The sequence below is a fragment of the Trachinotus anak genome, unplaced genomic scaffold (assembly GCF_046630095.1).
Source record: "Trachinotus anak isolate AG129_WGS33_773 ecotype Australia unplaced genomic scaffold, CSIRO_AGI_Tana_v1 ptg000013l, whole genome shotgun sequence".
NCBI classification, from domain to species: domain Eukaryota; kingdom Metazoa; phylum Chordata; class Actinopteri; order Carangiformes; family Carangidae; genus Trachinotus; species Trachinotus anak.
In genome coordinates, this window is record NW_027273864.1 from 9,499,833 (window position 1) to 9,513,025 (window position 13,193).

Genomic DNA, 13,193 nt, shown 5'->3' on the forward strand with positions numbered 1-13,193 from the left:
GAGATTAATTACGTCCTACTTATTATCTCCGGTCTATTTATTCCAGGGCGTTTTGACAGAATTTGGATCCTTCGCCCTGTTTTATTTTATATGCACTTTAGTATTCAGTTGTTAACTGCACAAGATCAAAATCGCAATCTAAATTTTAAGCTGTTCATTGTAGAATCAGTGCCCTTTGAAATATGAATAGTATTATTAGTATTGTATTAGTATTAGTATAGTATTAGTATATATTATGTTGTCATGGCATCAACTTTTACTTTATATGGTGTTTTGATTGTTGAAGAATCAATATACCTTTTTGTCTGTACATTAAATGTAAACTGTACTTTACATATCTGGAAAATAAAATAAACTTGAGAGCTGCTCGCAAATGGAAAAAAAATAAAATAAAACTAATGGTGGGTAGTGGTAAAACAGCTCCAAGAACACCTGGACAATATATAAACAAATATATTTCATTAACAATTTCAGGACTTCATCTTCTTAAAATGCTCCCACGGGTCTCCCATCAGTGTTTCTAATAACTGATAATGATAACAACTAATTATGACTAATAATAAGTTTAACTGTAACTGCTTCCTTGAATAAAGCTTTTTAAAAAAACTCAGGCCAATCACTCGCCACCGTCGGGCTACTTGCTTTGTTCATTTCCTGTTGTTCAATAAAGTTTATCTAACTGGAGACAGACATGGGGGCTGTTACAGATGGTAAGCTACGGTTTAATTAATTGATTTCAACTCTCTGGTAAAAGCTACGAGGAAAAATGTTTGTCGGAGTTTTTAAAGTACACATATGTACTCAGTCACACTGGCAAAAGCAAACCCATTTTACACTAAGAAGTAGTAGCATGCGTTCAAAACAGCTAATGTAATAACAGCAACCATGTTAGCAAGCTAACGATTAGCTGGCGGCTTTTTAATTCATCTGCTGTGTCTGAAGGGCTGCTTGATTTTATCTTTCCGCCTTATTCTAGACGAAGTTATTCGGAAACGTCTTCTTATCGACGGGGACGGAGCTGGCGACGACCGCCGGATCAATGTGCTGCTGAAGAGTTTCACCAAATGGTGCAACTCGCCTGGGACCCCGGAGGAAGGGTAAGGGGGCTCTGCAGACCTTGGGACCTTCAGCCTTGGACTTTGTCTCCAAGCATTTCCATAATATTGTGTTGATGAATTGCTCTTCTTCGAGTCATGACCCGTCTTGTAATTGTGCTCAGCTTTACGCAGTATCAGAGGATGTTGAGCACACTGGCCCAGTGCGAGTTCTCCATGGGGAAGACGCTGATGGTTTATGACATGAATCTTCGGGAAATGGAGAATTATGAGAAAATCTACACTAACATAGGTAGGAATTGGGGATTTTCTTTTCTTTCATGTAACCTAAATACTCATTCGCTTGCATTTTCATACATTGTATGTATTAACTAGGGGAGCTGCTTTGTTTTTGTTTAAAAGATGCTGCAAAATTACTTCATTACCAGCTTTTTGTCCACACTGCAGAACAAAGCATCACATCTGCACACGAGAAGATAGCAGAATGCAAAAAGGAAATTCAGAGGGCAAAGAGAATCAGAAAAAATCGCCAAGGTAAGGACATTTTTGGGGGATTTAGACCAGTGTAGACAATGTGGTATTATAGTGATTAATGTTGTGATAATTGCTGTTAATGCTTCCCATATATACCTCGGCCATTATTCGATTCTACTATGCAGAAGGAAACAAATTTCCTTGAGGAGGACTGTAAAACATTGGTTTGCATTACATTTTCTATTGTATAGAACATCTTCACCATAGCAGATGTTATTTGATTATTTTCTCACAGAAGTCATCTGTCATCTTAGAGGACTTTAGAGGAAATTATGTAGTACTTCACACTGTTTGCCTGTCTGTTTGTTTAGAGTATGACGCTTTAGCTAAGGTTATCCAGCAACACCCAGACCGACATGAAACACTGAAGTAAGTCAGCCCAAGTCTTTTGTTTTCGTTCAAATATGTATTAAGTTCTTTTGCTTAGTGTGTCATGACAGTTTTGCCTTTAATGATAATTAGAATATGTGCTTAATTTTACTTTGATCGCTTACAGACAGTTGGAGGCACTTGACAAGGAGCTCCAGCAACTCTCTCACATCAAGGAGAATGTGGATGCAAAGGTAAAACCAAATACATGTTTTCTCTCTTCTGTTCTAACTCACGTCTTCAATCATTTGTAGTATTTCATTTCGATTGTTTTAATCTACCCTTTGTCCCAGTTGGAGTTGAGGAAGAAGCAGTTCCATGTGCTCCTCAGTACCATTCAGGAACTACAGCAGACCCTCGAGAGTGAGTAAACGAGGTCCTTTTCTTGTGCCGTGTTTGCATTGTTTGTGCTTTTCAGTATCTCTCTGTCATGTTTGTTATTCTCAATAACTGTTGTGCTGTACAACAAACCAGGAAATGTTTCATCTGCCTTGCTAAAAATGTTTGTCTTTCCTAGATGATGAAAAATCAGACAATGACGACAACAGTCAGGAGAGCCCTACAGAGAATGGTGAATGAACACGTAGAGATCCTGACCAGAGGAAATGAACTGCTTTTAAATGATTTCTGTCGAATAATTTTTATGTATTTTTGAATAAAGTTTGCTTGTGTCTGTCTGTCTTGTTCAGTTTATTTATTGAAATGGTGATTGTTTATCAAAAAAAGTATATGTTTTATCAATCTACTATTGGTGGATAGTTACTGGGCAGAAGGTTAGCACTAAATCAAATTTGTATTTACATCTGATGCAGACCCTTCATTGCTGAAAGTAAGGGCCACGTTTGCTTATTGATCACATGGCGTAAGAGAGGTTATGGTTATGTACTTGGTTGAAATATCTGAAATAAATTGTTAAAATTATAAAGGACTGGATTTCAAAACTACACGGTCTTTCTGTCAAGCTTGTACTTTATTACAATTTCTTCCGTAAAAACCACAGGGGGGAGCTAAAGTACAGAGTTTTATTATTTATGTGTATCCATGGGTAAGTTTGAAAACCACGTCCCTTAAGAACCCAAAGGTAGAAAACATAAGGAATCGATATCTGTTATTTTACTACAGAAACTGGTCTCCGCTTGTCTGACATCAAGTATATAAATTTAGTATATAGTATAACAATCTCACAACCACAATTGTACTGTATCTAAAGCGATACAGCAAAACCATTTTTTTAGGTCTTGACCTCTAGAACTCCACCAGATATGCACGGGCCTTCATGAGACGTTTGAGGCGACTCTGCAAAGCAGCCCTTTTGTTGCCAATGTCAAGGTCCTCCTTCAGCAAGAACTCCACATTCTCCTTGTCCTGAAGCATCTGCAGCATCTCCCTCTGCAGCTGGATGGCAGACTCCTGCAACATCTGGTAGCGGATCACGAGCGGGATCTGGTCAGCCAGACGCTGGCTGGCGATCTGAAGGAGGAAAGAGACGAAGCTTTTACAGACAAGAGCAGTTATTGGGAAAAAAAAAAACACAAAACCTCTTTAAACTTTACTGTCACTGTTTCTGTTCATGAATCTTTGCTCAAAATTAAAACTTACGCTGTAGTATGATTTGAGGTGTAACATCAACTCCTGAAGTGTTGCATGATTGTCTGTGCTGTACACAATACTCCTTTCATCATCAGACTCATCTTGTTCCCCATTCTCTCTCTTTCTGTCACTCAAACTGCTGCTGTAGGTTCTGTCCTGGGAGTAAACGATCATCTCCATCTTGAACTGAGTTCTCAGCATGGATTCAGCAGTGGACTCCTTTTCTTGCTTTATGGCTTCGATCTTTGCCTGGAAAATTAGATTTTTGGTCAGTCTGAACATTGCTAAAAATTATGGAATCAATTAAAATTTTGACTGCCAAAATACTGACATGACGATCAAATTATAAGAATGTCAACATCAAACTTATAGAAGACCTTTGCTGTTTTCATGAGGTTAGGAAATCCAGTGAAGCTACTCTGGGCCAGCTGTATGAACACTTTCCTAACAGCATCTGGAGGAAATGGAAATGCAACAAAATGCGGCATGATTCACACTGAGCCCTTCAAAACTTTGAGCAATACGAAAAAACAGTAAATCTGTCAAATATTCAATCATATACCTCCAATATCCTTGAGTTTTTTGACAGCTGGTTCTTCCAGCTGTCGAATCTGCTCCTTGACCATGATCTCAAAGGTCTTGTAGTTGATGAAGCCTGGCAGTTCTCTTCCACGATACTGGTCTTCATAGTCTTCCACCTCCCTCTCAATTCTTCTGTTAACTGCAACACACAAACATGTATTTCAGAGTCCTGCTGATGGACAGCTGTACATCAGACCAAAATGAAACACTCACAGTTTTGTCCTGAGTGGTCAAGTTGGTAGATCCACTTCCCAAACTCTCTTCTGAGCATAGAAAAGACGTTGAGTTTGTCTCCACACTTGATTTCCTCTCCAGTAGACAGACTGATGGCATCTTGAATGAATGCTGTCACTTTCTGGAATACACATGACAGCGGAAACAGCTGTTTACAAGTGGTTTATCGTTTATCTAATTATCATTTAAAGACGAACAAATTTGTATTGGTGGTGAGCGTTAGTCTTTGTTGCCAGGTCAATATGATGTAGGGTTGAGGGGACTCACGTCAATGAGAAAGATGAGTCTCTCAGCTGCATCAGTCGGGGGCCCAGTGCCATATCTGTCCAGCTCTGCTTGAGTCTGTGCAAGTTTCTCCTCGATCTGCTCTTCCAGTCGAGGCAGAGATTTCTGAAAGTCACACAGCAGGGGTCAAACCTTTGATACCTAAGGTGACTAAGCATAAGTTTTACAGTAAATTGTTAAGTTGAAGCAATAATAAAAACTCACCTCGATGTGATGCACCAGCTCAAGGGTGAGTTTCTCGGCCAGTTTAGGAACAGTGGCCTGGCCGTCATTGTAGAGAGTGCTACAGCAAGAATAAAGAGCAACTGAGTACCTGCTACACAACCTGTCATAACACCACATATTTTGTATAATTACCCAAAAAATGAACTTACTGAAAATGCAAATGAGCTGTAAAGAAGGCTTTCTCTCTCTCCATTGCGTCAGTAAGAGACACCTTCTCTGTGATCTCCTTCTGACCCCTGCACCTGACGATCATGTAGCCCTTCTTCAGGTGGATGACCTCATTATGGACAATGTCAACCACTGTCTCTTCTGTGCCTTTGTCCACCAGATCAGGCTTGGTCAAGATACCTGAGAGAGAGAGAGAGAGAGAGAGTAAAGCACTCAGAACCACAGATGGTTTGACCTTTTCTAAAATCAAATCTATTTACCCAAAGTCCTCTCTCCATCAGGATCCACCTCCTGTGCCATCTTCAAAGCCTCTGTGGTTGCTATGTCCACGTTGCATGGAACAACCACCAGACTGATGGTTTCTTGTTTTGTGATGAACTTCTGGATCAGTCTCTTTATCTGAAAGTATCAATTCATATTACATCAAGTATAAAGTTACAAACTTTACAACTATCAAATCACCACTGTGTTTGGGACTGTGCCATCACATAATGAACATATTAGAAAATATATTAGAAAAACACTAAAAATCTAAAGCCACACTCATCATGTTGTAATAGGCAGACAAGAGAATAACATTGCTTTATTAAATTCTTAGCCCGAGTGATGATTGTTAATGATGATTTCTATAATACAAGGGCTGTGTGCGGGTGTATGTGTGACAGAGAGCGTTAGAAGTGTTCTTCATTATCAAAGGAATCCAGTAATGTCTGTCAAACTTAATGACTCCATGAAAAATGTAAAACTTCCTGTCTGTGATCCAAAACTCAAAGCACGATCAATACCTGATCACCGATGTTCTCTGGTTGCCCCTTTACAGCCACCCTGGCGATGCCGGGCAGGTCAATGAGCGTCAGGTCTGGAACATCAGGAGAGGCTATCTCCAGACTGATCAGGTCATCACTGATCCCCACACCAACCCCGGCCATTTCATCCTGAGCTGGAGAGAGAACGTGGTAAAACACATGATGAGGACAAAGGACAGACATGACGATCACTGAAAACCTAGGCCTTCATTTGCTTCATCGTTGCTTGGCTTTTGTTGGTGAGAATTTACAACGTTACTAATAATACTGTACCTTCTCGAATCTTTTTCTCCACATCTGCAGGGTCATCTATCTCTTCCTCATGCTCCTGGTAGCTTATCTTTCCGTACCACTCCTCTCCTTCTTTCTTTCTCTTCATCTTCAGTTCCAGAGGACATCTTGTCACAATGCCTGAATTAGTGATGAGTGAATGATGAGGGAGAGGGAAAATTCAAAGTGAAATCCTCTGGTGAAATTATGAAAAGTAGTAGGCTACAACACAGACAATATTACATCTTAGCAATAATAATATTCATTATTCAATATTATTAACCATTGCAACACTACTGTGCAGTGGACTTAGTAAAGTTATGCTTTTATGACCTTGAGGCATTTTTGTTGCCTGGAAAGTTGGCACGCCCTCATCTACGTGCTGTTCAACCAGTTATACAGGTTTTTTTTTTTTTAATCCAGTTATATGAAGTTATATAAAACAAACAAACAAAAAATAACAAACAAACAAACAAAAAAAAAACAACCTAGATGTGTTTTTCCATTTATCTTTATCAATTTATCAATTGATTATAATTAATGGAGTTAATCTGTAGTGAGGTACTTTGCTTGCCACAGTTAGAAAGGGGCCTCAAATCCAAGCTGATGAGCATTAGCATTAAATTTATTACTTTAAAAAATTTTAAAAATGAATGAATTTAGTTAGAAGAATCGCCTGTAACAACATGTGCCAACAAAACTATGTGACAACGTGTTCTGCACAAAAATAATTTCGGGTTGCTCTTTAAACAAATGCCACATTAATACCACATTTTTCGCCACTGGCAGAAAAACAACCACTTGCGTTGTTTTTCTGTGAATATAACTTACCACTTCCTCTGGGCAGAGCCACACCTGACAGCGCCTCCAGCACCGAGCTCTTCCCCGAGCTCTGGTCTCCTATCACGGCGATAGCGGGAAGAGCCAAGTCCTTCTCTACACCCAGAGAGCGGAGGGAGTCTATGAGGTCGATGCAGGGACGCACCTTCTCTTCATACTGCTGGTTCAGAGTGTTCATGGTGATGACTTCTTGTCTCCTCTGAAAGAGTGTTTGAAACAGGAATAAAAGTCTGCTGAGGTGAGGTTTTGTCTGTGACTAGGCTTTGACAGCAGCCGGTCGCATCTAAGCCTGAGTGTGAATGATGCCGGTATTTCAGTGATGCAGCGGTACCATAGGAGAAATTGAAAGTCATGTTTGGTTTCGTTTCCTTAGCTTTCCTGTCGTGCTGAGAGAGGAACAAGCACCAACGGGGCGGATGCTGCAGTACAGTAATGTACTAACAATAAAATATTCATGTTCTCTTTAAACGACGTGAACGGTATCATATTAACATTTCACCAAGGCACCGATGAACGCAGCAGCAGTGTCAGCAGACGTGGGTTAAGTTTGTCAAGACAGTGGAGATACACCAATTACATAACTATAATTACTAGTTACGTTATAGATTCATTTTAGTTGTGCAAAATCAATCAATCAATCAAAACCTTATGTCGTACACTGTAATATAGACTTTAAGACATTATTGATGCCCAGGAGGAAATTCACAATCTACTCAATATAAATAAAATGAGCCCCACTTTTACCAACTGTAAGTGAAATAAGTGATGTAGCCTATTAGTGCATACATTTTTCTGGATTTTATCAGAATTGATGTGAACTTTTACTTTTGGCACTGCAGTGACAAGAAAAAGTAAGAGAGCCCTTTGGAATTATCTTCATTTATGTATCAATTTATCTTCAAATATGGCCAGATCTTCATCTAAGTTCGACTGATGAGCAAACACAAATAACACACAAGCATTGTATTGTTCACATCCATACTGAGTACACTGACACATATATACACGTGCACAGTTGGATTTATTTGTCCTGTTCTCTTTATACTGATTCTGTTTAATAAAGTTGTCTGGAGGTTTCAACCTCAATTTAAAAACCAAACCAGGGACAGGGCTGCAGATTAGCTTCTGCTAGAAGATCCATACACGCTACATCCACTGCACTTATCTGTATGCAACAATGTTTACCTGTATGGTCCGTGTTAAATACACAAATAAATGTCAACCCATTAAACCTCACATTTATTAGCTCAGTTTCTTTCACACCAACCACATTAAACCACAAAGCACATCACATTAAAACAAAACATTTCAAAAATACACAAATAGACTGTATATGTGGTATTTCATTCAGGACTAAAAGTCTGGAATAATTCATGGAACATGACCATACTGATAAAAAGTCTGCAAGACTGATGAAAGTGTTAATGTTAACAGGATTCCTTTTAATTTCACATGATTACTTAACCTCCAAGAACCTCCAATTGCACCAATCACCAGAACAAATTCCTTGTATGTGGAAACATACTTGGCAATAAAACTGATTCTGATTCTGATTCTGATTATGTCAAAAACAAGAACAACTTGGCAACTTCTCCTATTAGAACTCTGGTTTTAAGGGTTGCCCTAAGGTTGTGTTGTGCTGAAGTTGTATATGTTCATACTGAACTCAGTCAACAAAATGCGTGCCCCTGACAGGCGCTCGAGGCGTTTCTGAAGGCTTGTTCTCTGGCTTTTTATGCTGGAGTCTTCTTGAAGCAGCGACTCAGTTTTCTGCTTGTCCTGAAGCATCTGCAGCATCTCCCTCTGCAGCTGGACTGCTGACTCCTGCAGCAGCTGGTAGCGGATCACGAGCGGGATCTGGTCAGCCAGACGCTGGCCCGCAATCTGTGGTTTGGAGAGGAGAACGACAGTGCTCTAGATTTTAGCATTTTTGGGTATAGCTTCAAAATAACAGCTGTTCTCTGTAAATTCATTGTCACTTTAGGCTGTTCAGGATCATTGTCACCGTTCATGTATAACAATAAAATAACTGCTTCTGTATGTTTGTGTCCGCCTTTCTTCTGTCACAGTTAACATTAGCAAACCAGTGTAGTATTAAATGCTGTGTAGCACAAAAATAAAATGTGCAGCCTGTAAATGATACTTACTTGGTAATAAGATTTAAGGTGTTTCGTCATCTCTTTCAGTGTGGCTCCACTCTGATTATTGATCACAGTGTTTGGTTTCGCTTGTTTTACACCAAAGGGTGACCCATCATTCAGTTCCTCTTCCCTTTTCCGCTTCCCCAATTTCTTGCTGTATCTGCTATCCTGCGTGTAAACGATCATCTCCATCTTAAACTGAGTCCTCAGCATGGCCTCTGCTACAGTCTCCTTCTCCTTCCTGATGGTTTCAATCTTCATCTAAAGGACATACAAATGTATCAGAAAATGTCCAACAGTATTTAGTCATACGTATTCTGTAGCAGCTGACAATGAGGAGGATACCTTAGCTGTCCTAATGAGGTTAGGAAATCCAACCAAGCTGCTGTCTGCCAACTTGAACAGCTCTCTCTTCACAATTTCTTTTTAAAAAAAACATACAAATCAGTAAGTACAGTAAGTACAACAATACGATATCTAGAAGGTATTACATATGCAGCTTTCCTGTTCTCTGCACTGCCACTTTGCTGCTGTAACACTGTGAATTTCCCCACTGTGGGACTAATAAAGGCGATCTTATCTTATATTGAGATGGCCTGCAATCATTGTAGCATCATCATAAGACATACCTGCTACCTCCCTGAGTTTCTTGACAGCTGGTTCCTCCAGTTGTTTGATCTGCTCCTTGACCATGTCCTCAAAGGTCTTGAAGTTGATGAAGCCTGGCAGTTCTCTTCCACGGTACCTCCGTTCATACTGAGCCACCTCTCTCTCAATATTCCACCTGACTGCAATATGAATGTAAAAGAGGTCACTTCATTTTTTATTTGAAAATATGAACTAGGTTGGGGTTTTTTTGTTGGAAAAAGGAACATTGGTATAAAAAAACAACTTACGAAACAGTTTACATATTAGGTTACAAAAGTTATGTAATGATCAAGTTGTTAATGCACTTACATGTTATTTCAGAGGAGTTTATGGTCTCTTTCCATACTGAAAACTCTTTCCTGAGCATGGAAAATATATTGCATCTGACTGCAGTTCTTAGCTCTTCCCCTTTGGTGAGGTTGATAACATCCTGTGTAAACTCCGTCACCCTCTAAAATATAAGATAAAAGAACAGGTCAAATAATAATCACTTTATATCCTATTACAAAGACTTATTTGAGAAGCTCAAATCACTTTGGTTACACTTTTGGTTTGGAGGAACAGTGTTCTCCAAGTGTACAAAGTGCTGTCAAGTAAACACACATCAATGAGGTAACCCAGTCTCCCAATTGCATCAGATGGGGGTCCACTGCCATATTTGTCCAGCTCTTCTCGGGTGTTCTTTAGTTTCTCCTCTATCTGCTGTTCCAGTTGAGGCAGAGATCTCTGCAAGTCACACAGGGGCCAGAACATTAACATCTGAACTGGGCAAAGTAGTCTGCAGTAAATCATTCAGGTAAAGTATTCACCTGGATGTGATGCACCAGCTCAAGGGTGAGTTTTTCTGCCAGTTTAGGAACAGTGGCATAGCCTTCATTATAGAGAATCCTACAGCCAAAATAAAAAGTTACTGCGTACATGCTACACAACATGTCAAATATGGAAATCTTTGTTTACATATTCACCAAAAAAGAATAAACTTACTGGAAATGCACATGATCTTTAAAGAAGGTTGTCTCTGCTTCTATTGCGTCAGTAAGAGACACCTTCTCTGTGATCTCCTTCTGACCCCTGCACCTGACGATCATGTAGCCCTTCTTCAGGTGGATGACCTCATTATGGACAATGTCAACCACTGTCTCTTCTGTGCCTTTGTCCACCAGATCAGGCTTGGTCAAGATACCTGAGAGAGAGAGAGAGAGAGAGAGAGAGAGTAAAGCACTCAGAACCACAGTGAGCTAAGAGATGGTTTGACCTTTTCTAAAATCAAATCTATTTACCCAAAGTCCTCTCTCCATCAGGATCCACCTCCTGTGCCATCTTCAAAGCCTCTGTGGTTGCTATGTCCACGTTGCATGGAACAACCACCAGACTGATGGTTTCTTGTTTTGTGATGAACTTCTGGATCAGTCTCTTTATCTGAAAGTATCAATTCATATTACATCAAGTATAAAGTTACAAACTTTACAACTATCAAATCACCACTGTGTTTGGGACTGTGCCATCAAATAATGAACATATTAGAAAATATATTAGAAAAACACTAAAAATCTAAAGCCACACTCATCATGTTGTAATAGGCAGACAAGAGAACAACATTGCTTTATTAAATTCTTAGCCCGAGTGACGATTGTTAATGATGATTTCTATAATACAAGGGCTGTGTGCGGGTGTATGTGTGACAGAGAGCGTTTGAAGTGTTCTTCATTATCAAAGGAATCCAGTGATGTCTGTACATCAGAACATGGGAACGCTGCAGAAAGCTAAACCAAAATGTATTCAATTTAAAATTAAAATGAAAAACTAATTCTGCTCACTCGCATTATGATGCAAACTTGCCATAATGTAAACAAATGGGGCAACAATTGGTGCTCCAGTTGTAGCCCACAGCAAACTTAATGACTCCATGAAAAATGTAAAACTTCCTGTCTGTGATCCAAAACCCAAAGCACGATCAATACCTGATCACCGATGTTCTCTGGTTGTCCCTTTACAGCCACCCTGGCGATGCCGGGCAGGTCAATGAGCGTCAGGTCTGGAACATCAGGAGAGGCTATCTCCAGACTGATCAGGTCATCACTGATCCCCACACCAACCCCGGCCATTTCATCCTGAGCTGGAGAGAGAACGTGGTAAAACACATGATGAGGACAAAGGACAGACATGATGATGCTGATCATGGAAAGACAAATTAAACTAAACTTATAAATGCTGTATACTGTACCTTCTCGAATCTTTTTCTCCACATCTGCAGAGTGGTCAATCTTTACCTCACAGTCCCGGTAGCTTATCTTTCCGTACCACTCCTCTCCTTCTTTCATTCTCTTCATCTTCAGTTCCAGAGGACATCTTGTCACAATGCCTGAATGATGAAAGAGTTAATAGGGTGGAAAAAGTAAAATCCAGTGTGGTGACATTATTAGATCATGGATATATGATATATTTTTGGGGGAACACACAATAAGACATCAATTCCCTTGAGGGAGGGAGGGAGAGAGAAACATAGGGGATGACATACAGAGGTGCTCAGCATGAACACACTTTCACAGATTTAATGGAGAAATGTAATGTAGAGACTTTTTCGCTGTTAGGTCAAAAGCAAAGAGTGTTTTTTTTAATGACTTACCACTTCCTCTGGGCAGAGCCACTCCTGACAGCGCCTCCAGCACCGAGCTCTTCCCCGAGCTCTGGTCTCCTATCACGGCGATAGCGGGAAGAGCCAAGTCCTTCTCTACACCCAGAGAGCGGAGGGAGTCTATGAGGTCGATGCAGGGACGCACCCTCTCTTCATACTGCTGGTTCAGAGTGTTCATGGTGATGACTTCTTGTCTCCTGCGGACAGTCGGTGATAAGATGACTGTGCAGAGGTCAGCTCCACATAACTCCGTGTGACGCATGCGAATCAGGGGCAGAGTAAAGCGGAGAGGCGAGACCAAGGGAAACCGAAACTTTGCCTGGGTTTTGTTTCCTTGACTTTCGTTCCCTGTTGAGCACTGAGGGGGGGGGGGGGGGGGGGGGGGGTCTGGGGTTGAGACTGAGCCAGTTCTCAAACGTCAAAAACATTGCAACCTTCCGACCACATCCAGCCTGAGCGATGAGAGGTTTGGGAAGTTGCTGTGAGATACAGCCTGTGATCATTTTATCACTTCTGAAAACCTTGTTCATGTCGGGGCTGAAATAACGAAACAGGAGGCCACCGCAATGTGCAATGTTTGATATTAAGTAATATAGTAATTCAATTACTGATGTAACTAAAACTAATTACTTTTGATATGAAGTAATAAGTAACGCAATATTATTGCTTTTAAGGGAGTAATAAGCAAAAAAGTAACTTCTTCCTGAGTAACTTGCCAAACGGTGGAGACGGAGACGGTCAGAACTAAAACATCATTTGGATGATCTGATTAAAACAGTGGTATCACGACTGAATCATCCCCCCCCATCAT

At 40.3% G+C, this 13,193-nt stretch overlaps 3 protein-coding genes across 3 annotated transcripts; 1 reads left to right on the forward strand and 2 right to left on the reverse strand.

Annotated features, from left to right (window-relative positions):
- Nucleotides 1-627: 627 nt before the first annotated feature.
- Nucleotides 628-2,635, forward strand: thoc7 (THO complex 7). The gene is made up of 8 exons (XM_071493665.1): nucleotides 628-710; nucleotides 977-1,097; nucleotides 1,220-1,347; nucleotides 1,503-1,589; nucleotides 1,901-1,958; nucleotides 2,086-2,152; nucleotides 2,252-2,321; nucleotides 2,476-2,635. The coding sequence occupies exons 1-8, from the start codon at nucleotides 692-694 to the stop codon at nucleotides 2,535-2,537; spliced, it is 612 nt and encodes a 203-aa protein (XP_071349766.1). The 5' UTR covers nucleotides 628-691; the 3' UTR covers nucleotides 2,538-2,635.
- A 274-nt stretch (nucleotides 2,636-2,909) lies between these two features.
- On the reverse strand, nucleotides 2,910-7,276 carry LOC139630333 (interferon-induced GTP-binding protein Mx). The gene is made up of 12 exons (XM_071493658.1): nucleotides 6,950-7,276; nucleotides 6,122-6,259; nucleotides 5,828-5,982; nucleotides 5,303-5,441; nucleotides 5,024-5,222; nucleotides 4,854-4,932; nucleotides 4,632-4,754; nucleotides 4,344-4,485; nucleotides 4,111-4,269; nucleotides 3,926-4,002; nucleotides 3,558-3,797; nucleotides 2,910-3,428 (listed from the first exon to the last, which is right to left on the reverse strand). The coding sequence occupies exons 1-12, from the start codon at nucleotides 7,134-7,136 to the stop codon at nucleotides 3,204-3,206; spliced, it is 1,863 nt and encodes a 620-aa protein (XP_071349759.1). The 5' UTR covers nucleotides 7,137-7,276; the 3' UTR covers nucleotides 2,910-3,203.
- A 908-nt stretch (nucleotides 7,277-8,184) lies between these two features.
- On the reverse strand, nucleotides 8,185-13,176 carry LOC139630332 (interferon-induced GTP-binding protein Mx-like). The gene is made up of 12 exons (XM_071493656.1): nucleotides 12,374-13,176; nucleotides 11,972-12,109; nucleotides 11,709-11,863; nucleotides 11,028-11,166; nucleotides 10,732-10,930; nucleotides 10,557-10,635; nucleotides 10,351-10,473; nucleotides 10,057-10,198; nucleotides 9,729-9,887; nucleotides 9,445-9,521; nucleotides 9,106-9,360; nucleotides 8,185-8,842 (listed from the first exon to the last, which is right to left on the reverse strand). The coding sequence occupies exons 1-12, from the start codon at nucleotides 12,642-12,644 to the stop codon at nucleotides 8,582-8,584; spliced, it is 1,998 nt and encodes a 665-aa protein (XP_071349757.1). The 5' UTR covers nucleotides 12,645-13,176; the 3' UTR covers nucleotides 8,185-8,581.
- Between the last annotated feature and the right edge of the window lie 17 nt (nucleotides 13,177-13,193).

Coding starts and splice junctions, on each gene's coding strand:
- thoc7 (XM_071493665.1), top strand. Junction 1,348..1,502: donor GAAAATCTACACTAACATAG/GTAGGAATTGGG, acceptor TCCACACTGCAG/AACAAAGCATCACATCTGCA. Junction 1,959..2,085: donor GACCGACATGAAACACTGAA/GTAAGTCAGCCC, acceptor GATCGCTTACAG/ACAGTTGGAGGCACTTGACA.
- LOC139630333 (XM_071493658.1), bottom strand. CDS start 7,136: ATGAACACTCTGAACCAGCAGTATGAAGAGAAGGTGCGTCCCTGCATC. Junction 3,798..3,925: donor ACCTCATGAAAACAGCAAAG/GTCTTCTATAAG, acceptor CTAATTTTCCAG/GCAAAGATCGAAGCCATAAA. Junction 3,429..3,557: donor ACCTCAAATCATACTACAGC/GTAAGTTTTAAT, acceptor TTCCTCCTTCAG/ATCGCCAGCCAGCGTCTGGC.
- LOC139630332 (XM_071493656.1), bottom strand. CDS start 12,644: ATGCGTCACACGGAGTTATGTGGAGCTGACCTCTGCACAGTCATCTTA. Junction 10,931..11,027: donor TGATGGAGAGAGGACTTTGG/GTAAATAGATTT, acceptor TCTCTCTCTCAG/GTATCTTGACCAAGCCTGAT. Junction 10,636..10,731: donor AAAGATCATGTGCATTTCCA/GTAAGTTTATTC, acceptor TTTTGGCTGTAG/GATTCTCTATAATGAAGGCT.